This window comes from Lactuca serriola, chromosome 1 (assembly GCF_051521515.1).
Source record: "Lactuca serriola cultivar US96UC23 chromosome 1, Lser_US96UC23_V15, whole genome shotgun sequence".
Lineage (NCBI taxonomy): Eukaryota > Viridiplantae > Streptophyta > Magnoliopsida > Asterales > Asteraceae > Lactuca > Lactuca serriola.
The window spans coordinates 90,916,655-90,924,624 of NC_136408.1; the positions used below are offsets into that span (position 1 = coordinate 90,916,655).

General features: G+C 30.7%; 1 protein-coding gene across 1 annotated transcript; it reads left to right on the top strand.

Annotated features, from left to right (window-relative positions):
- The first annotated feature begins 2,085 nt into the window (after nucleotides 1-2,085).
- LOC145069985 (protein ECERIFERUM 26-like) lies at nucleotides 2,086-5,222 on the top strand. Its single transcript, XM_079016913.1, has 2 exons — nucleotides 2,086-2,584; nucleotides 4,098-5,222. Exons 1-2 carry the CDS (start codon nucleotides 2,117-2,119, stop codon nucleotides 4,995-4,997), a joined length of 1,368 nt encoding a protein of 455 aa, XP_078873039.1. The 5' UTR covers nucleotides 2,086-2,116; the 3' UTR covers nucleotides 4,998-5,222.
- Nucleotides 5,223-7,970: the final 2,748 nt, after the last annotated feature.

Consider the following 7,970-nt stretch of genomic DNA (forward strand, 5'->3'; position numbering starts at 1 on the left):
CGAAAAAACAAATAATATGTTGTACTTATATATGTAAACTTGGCTAAACCGTTCCCATGGTAATGCAAACGATGTGTTGAAGGAAGAGTTTAGAGGCCTTATAGTATCACATACTTCTTTTTCCTTGCATGTCATGCGAAGGGGTTTGAGTTTGTACACTAAACAACAATTAATTGCAAAGGGGTTTCAGCAATCCTACATGGAAAATCAACATGTGTCGATACCATTTGCATTTGATATGTTTGCTTTCCTTACGCCGGATGCAGTTGAGCTTCTTAGTAGAGTACAATGGATCATGCATAACAATGTTATATCCCATAGATCTATAGATGTAGTCTTCAAGAGAATTGGTTTTGCCACACAAAATGGCTTAGCGGCGCAACTTGTTGCCTGTTTGCCTTCTCATTCGTTGTACGATGATAACTAAGATCAAATATATGTTTTCAATTTACTATTTATAGTATCATCTATCAAATATATGTTTTCAATTTACTATTTATAGTTGATTAATTTATTATTGACAATTGTAATAAATAATAAAGTAATAGGTGTTCATTATTTATGGGTCAAAAAACAGAATAAATAAACAAATAAAGTTTATTTATTAAAATCAAATACAAGAGTTTATTTAATTTAATAGGTTTGTGCTTTTAAGTTGAGTGGCTAAGAAAAGTTTTGAAAACTCCGCCCAACAACTTAATATAAAAGGAAGTTATTAGGTCATGTCAGCTAATAAGGTAAGACAACTGAAACTTGATTCGCTCCATCCTTGAAACCTAAATGCAACATCTCCTTCCTCCTTTGATTGATTGCCAAATTTAGTTCTACAACTGAAACTCTCTCTCTCTCTCTCTCTCTCTCTCTCTCTCTCTCCTAAACCGTAAGTTTTCGACTCCTCATTCATCAAGCCCTTACTTGCGATGATCACTTTACTTGTCCACAAGTGAGTTATAAAACAAAATAAGATTAAACATAAAAATAAGAAATGAAATTATATCATTTTGCATTATTAAAATCAAATCAATCTGACATGTCTGCGAACCAAACAAAATATGTTATTGGATTCCAATTCCATTCATTCCAACCAAATAGGCTCCAGATTCTAATTCCAATTCCTGACATATACATTTTATTTGACTTATTCCAGTTCCTTCATAGATATTCTGCAAACCAAACACCATTTTAGTCTTTGTATAGATATTGTAAAGGTAATATACTCATGGTTATAGTTTTTGATGTCAAATGTCCATTAATTACCGAGGTAGTAAATGTAAACACATTATAGGTAGTATTAGTTTATCTATGTAGAATTCTGATTGGATGCAAATGTTTGGGACTAAAATTTTAAGAATGTTTTCGTTTCCTTTTATATTTCATTACCTAATTATTTTGGAATCAACCAATCCCAAACTGAAGCAAGGTCGACTATACCAACACTTGTTATATTAACTACAAGTAGGTTGAGCAACGAGCTTTGCATAACTTTGAGCTTTTAAGAAAAAAAATGTATTAAAGAAAAAACACCATTCATAAGTACAAGCTTAAAATGCAACTTCCGACTACCAACTCAATTCTCAACTATTTTTGTCAAAAGTACCTATATTAAATTATGATGTTAACTCCTCAACTACAATGTACCCTAACAACCCATATAATTGTAACATTGTATCTTTTGTAAAATCAAATTAAAATACCAAAAAGTTCATGCCATCTTAAAATCATAATAATTTTTATTTTTTTGTCTATACAATCAAACACTTTACTTGAAAGTGTACGTACAAAGTCAGTATCGATTTGTCTAAAAATAGTATGTCACTACTAGAAAATCGTATTTTTTCCACGGTGAAGGCTAAGTTAATCACACTTCTGAGTATGTTGTGTCAACCATCTGATACCTAAATATCTTTCAAATGGACGTGCCAAACTTTCTCTAACACGTTCTAAATTTTATAAATATTTGATACCTTCAAATACCAATTTTATTATGATAGATTCTATTTATTTTCAAAAAATTATGTGAAATTACTTGATACTAATAAATTACACATACCCAACCAACTCTAGCTTGTAGACCTTGATACACATTTCCTATATAAACACACCATATCCCCATCAAATGAACATCCAACTCATCAAAATTCTCCATCTAAGGAAAATGGTGTCATCTAAAGAGCAAAATTCCATTTACGATATCAGAATCTCAACAGTTGCCCCTGCAGATATATCCACAAAATATGGGTTTCAGGAGCTAAGTGCCATAGACCTAGCCATGAAGCTTCACTACATACGATTCATCTACTACTTCAGAATACCAGCATTCGATGGTTTCACCATCATTAAAATTAAGGAAACAATGTGTGATTGGTTAAACTATGCATCTATCCCATGTGGTCGATTTAGGAGAACAGATTCGGGTCAACCTATCCTCAAATGCAATGCTGCTGGGGTGCGTATCATCGAGGCTAGTTGTTATTTGAGCCTCGATGAATGGCTTGAATCTAAAGATGATTCAAGACATAAGCTTCTTGTTCCTAGCAACATTATTGGCCCTGAATTGTCATATTCTCCATTGGTTATGATACAGGTTTGCTTGCTAATCATGCTTTTTATTTGTCTTCCGTATATTATGCTTTACGTACATGTACCAAATAAATCTGGCCGTGCTAAAACCAATAAAAATAATAATGTTTCCAATATATATTTTTAGAAAGTTTTTAGTAACATTTCCCTATATATTTATACAAAAAGTTGATGTATCATTTGAACCATATTTTTTCTTCCTCATTTTGGAAGGAAAGTAGAGATTATAGACTACCATCTTCATATTGTTGAGTAATATAATTTGTACCATATATATATATATATATATATATATATATATATATATATATAGGGTAAAGTGAATATACCTAACAACCTTATATAAGTTTAGGTACCTAACCTCATCAAACTACGTCATTTTGCATTAAATTTTCATTGCAATCATCCAAGGTTCTTAAACTTCATCTCTAAACTTGATTTAGTTCAAAAAATTATGGAAATTCATCATTATATTTGTCCTACATCCTTTCATTTGTAGCGGTAGGATATGAAGCCCATCAGGTGGTATTCGATAGAAAGACGTGATGTAAAACAAAGATATTGTTGAAAGTCCAAAGATTTTGGAAGTAATCAAGTTATGAGGTTGAAGTTTAAGAACCTTAGTCAATTACAATGTAAATGTGATACAAACCGATATAGTATTATGGAGTTAGGTACCTAAGCTTATATAAGGTTGTTAGGTATATTCACTTTACCCATATATATATATATATATATATATATATATATATATATATATATATATATATATATATATATATATATATATATATATTCGAATCACTTATGTTGCATGATCTCCAGCAATAATGAGATAAACACATGCAATATTAACCTTTATGTTAGGTTTATACCACTTTAGTGTCTTATTCTTGTCAAAATCAATAATTTTACGTCGACACATTTCATTTTTCTTAGTGAATTTTAATTCAGGTCAAATATAGTTGGCATATGAAATATAGTAACTAAATAGTTGGTATGTGAGATGCAATAACGAAATAAGTACTATGGGTATTAATATAGTATAATATCATTAAAGAAGATAAAAAGAGACGAATCTTGTTGATCTACTTTAGTGTAATGAATATATTTACAAACGGGTGAGTATTTTACTAGAATGAAATTATTACAAGTTTAACTAGACATTATAGAAAAAATGTTATCTTCTAGGCTCTATTTTTCTCAAAACAAATAGTTGTACAAAACTGTAACTAAACCAATAATTCAATAAAAGGATTTAGGCAAATCGAATTTATATTCTTACGGCAGAGGGTAAATAACTAAAGTTATAAACTGATTTTACACAAACTGTCATTGTTATTCAGCAATTGTCATCTTTATTTTGTATGACAGAGAGTAGCATGTTCATTTTAGGTATAATAGTTTCTTAATCCTTTTAAATGTGTTTTAAAATGAATAATAATTATTGTAATAACATAAAACTATACAAGTTACCTACATAATCGACATATATGCTTTATATTTCTAATGTGCAGTTAACCAAATTTAAATGTGGGGCTACATCGGTTGGTATGGGTTGGTCTCATGTACTTGGTGATGTTTTTTCTGCAATTGGCTTTATTAGACTATGGACTCAAGTCATTGCGGGCCATTACCCGGACCAACCAATTATCATGGCCCAACCAATCATCATGACCCAACCACAAAATGAAGTAATCAATATCCGAAGCCCAAACCCAAACCCAAACCCAATCTCAGAGTTACTTTCCGTAAAAAGGGTTGGCCCAGTTGGAGACCTTTGGTCTACTTCAAGTAATTCAAAAATGGAAACATTTTCCATTTATATTTCGATGAACGAGTTGGCTCGGTTTCAAACAAAGATATGTCAAGACAAAGCTGGTCTACAAATTCCTGAATTTGAATGTATATGTGTTATGATTTGGCATTGTTTGGGAAAAATTAGACAGGGATTGGGACCACAAGTTGTGACGGTATGTGAAAGTGATTTGAGAAACCAAACAAAAGGAATTATTACAAATAAAAACCAAACAATTAATGTGATCAAGTTAGATATCCCTATAGTTGAATGCACCCTGATGCAACTAGGGTCGTTGATGATGAATCGAGTTGTTGATGAGCGAAATAAGATTGAAGAAGCAATGAAGATCGATGACATGCTTTCAGATTTTCTCATGTATGGAGTGAATTTGACTTTCATCGATTTGAGTGATGTCTTGTTTTATGACATTGAAGTAAGAGGACAAAAACCAGTTTATGTAAACTGTTTTATGGATAATATCGATGATAAAGGTGTTGTGTTGATTCTTCCAACTCCAAAAGGGTGTTCCGATGGAAGGATAGTAAGCATAACGTTGCAAGAGAATGAGATGGTTAATCTAAAAAAGGCACTTAAAAACGATTGGTGTATTTCATAAATCCATCTAAGGTCATATGATTACTTCCAAAAGTATGTCTAGAGGTAGCATTTATCCTTTTTTTTAAAATGTAATTTTGCTTAAAGTGTATGTGTGCTATATGTTATTGAATAATATGTAATATTGAGTGCATCAAAGAAGGGTAACAAAAGTATAATGCTACCTCTACACTTCCCTGGATTTATTTATTATAATATATGACACGGAGAACATAATCCAGAATTAAATGCGAAAATGTTGGGAAAAATTCATTGAAAAGTAAATATGATTTGGTAAACCCATTTCATTTGATCGATATGTATTTTGAATGACTATAAAAAAAAAAAGTTCAACATACGTATTATACAACATTAGTTGGTTCAATCTATACAACTTTCTAGTAATCTTGAAGTTGTATGTTCAACTTTATGGTTGTGTAATGATAGGTTCTAGAACCATCAAAATAAGGTACAACGTATAACAATAAGGCTTATATCATTTCATGACACTTCTTAGGCAACTTTTCTACATTACAATACAAAGGAGATATAAGAATATCTCATTGAGAAAAAAAGAATTCACATAAATCTGAAATGACCATGAAGACTCAAACATCAAAATCCTTCGTATATTTAGACGATGTTGATGCGACATAGGTGTCTATTATATATGAGAGATGATCAGGGGCGGATTTAGGGGGGTTCCGAGGTGGCACCGGCAACCCCTAAATTTTCCGGCCGCAGTGGTAAAATTTTCGAAATTTTTTAAAATTTTTATTTTTTCTACCATCATGCAACCCCTAATCTTCCCGTGCAACCCCTACTATGAAATTCTGCGTCCGCCCCTAGAGATGATTTGTACACAACAACTTCTTTTTCCATACACAATAATTTATGTTTTAAAATGTTGTATTATACAACTCTCTAAAATATAAATTATTGTGTATAGAGAAAAACGGTTTTATAGAAATCACTTTTCATTACATTTCCATAAGTTCCAAAAATAAACTTTACACTCTATTACTTGTAATTTTCTTTGCATGGAATATACAAAGCTAAATATCCGTGCTAAAATTGCAACAACTTTTTTGGGGAAAAAACGCTATGGATAACCAAAGAACATTTCGATGAAAATTTTGAAATATTAAACAAAGAAAAATTGATGTGCACAATGTTTAATTGGTTACTGTATAATTGACAAAGTAAAAATATTAAAAAAAGATAAAACTGATATTTTAAATAAAGTATTAAAAACTAAAAAAAATAAAAATAAAAAAATAAAGTATAAACATCATAATTAAAAACGCAATTCAACCTTCTTGCATAAAACAATCTAAAATATAGTAAAAAACTTTCTAACAATTTTTGAAATTGTTTAATTTAATTAAGTTATTTATTTATTTTTAATTGATAGAACATTAAAATTAAAACGGATCTTAAATGAACATCACCTACACCCATTATGTGGACTCCACACACGTAAATAAAAAACACTATTAAAGATTCACTCATCAAGAAGCCTGAATTTAAAATATAACTAAAAACAAACATATTTATACATATCTAATTTGAATTTAACTTACTTTTATATATTTGGTCTTTACAATTTTACAAACTCTTTTTATTAGAAAAAAAATTATTATTTAATTGATAGTTCCTATAGCTCTTTTTAACACATATTTCACATGTTTTTTTAGGATACAAAAAATAACCGAAAATTTTAAACTTTACAAAACTGATCACCTAGTCTGAAGTGAAACAGAATGTTTCGGACCCCAAGATTTGATGGTACACACATGTTTATGTGACCCTTTATTTAAAGGATATCTAAAATATGGTATCCATCACATCCTGAAATAACATTCCACTCTATGAAAATATTCATATTTAACTGGGAACCATATATGGAATGTTTAAGTACGACTTAGTGAGTGGATGAAATCTATGTAGTCAATGTTTATTTGTTCATTCTACCTATGGTACAAGTGAGTCTTGGGCCCTTCAATGATTCAACATTAACAATAAAAGTATGGACATACTCAAAATGGACTCATATTGGATCAATTATGCAATTATGCAGTCTGCTTTTGATATTGGATCAATTGTAGCAACCCTTTTCAATACTCAGAATTTAGAATATGGTCTAACCAATGATGGGGCCAATTACCCATGTTAAGGGAGGCCAATATGGTAAGATTGAGTTCATGTTACAATGCCTTCATTTATGCAAATACACATCCATATCAATATCCTACTATCCTAATGTTTTTTGGGTATCTTGGAATTGCATACATGGATACTAACCATTTTACACCGGTACTTGGTCAACACACTAATTTTATGATACCACATATACTTTTTAAACTCTCTAGTTCCGCATCTACATAATCTTATAGAAAATCAACTATTAGATGGAGGAAGGGGCCGATCTTATCCCAGACAATAGATTAAGATTGACAATGACGCATGTATCCAAGGTACCACCATAGGAAGTTAGAACTGAGGTTGGGTTGAAGTCTTAATTGTTAATACATGAAAATTAAACCTCTAGCAATCCAAACCACTCAACATCCAAAGTCAGCTAGTGTCCGAGGTGAGAAGGTGCTTCAAAGCTCATGATGAATCCGAGATAATTGTGATCCGAAGTTAATGTCTGTACATGCATTTAATGCATTTTGTATTTACTTTGATGTAACAGTTCATAGGACTAAAACGTGTGTACCTTTGAAGTGTCAGTTTGTCAAACATTGAGCTTTATCCATTCCTTAGAATGTTTTAATGGTTTGTACCATGTTCCTCTTTCACTGTTTAAGGAGTAAATGTTTAATCAGTTTAGATCTAAGTATCAATCCAAGAATATCAATTATTCTCTTCACATCATTTTCAACTTTCTCTCAAGTCAAAGTTCTTTCTTAACATTCTTCTTGTTCTTAAATTATGTACTCAAGGTTACTTAATTTATTACTTGAATACTTTGTTGATTTATTATCTATCT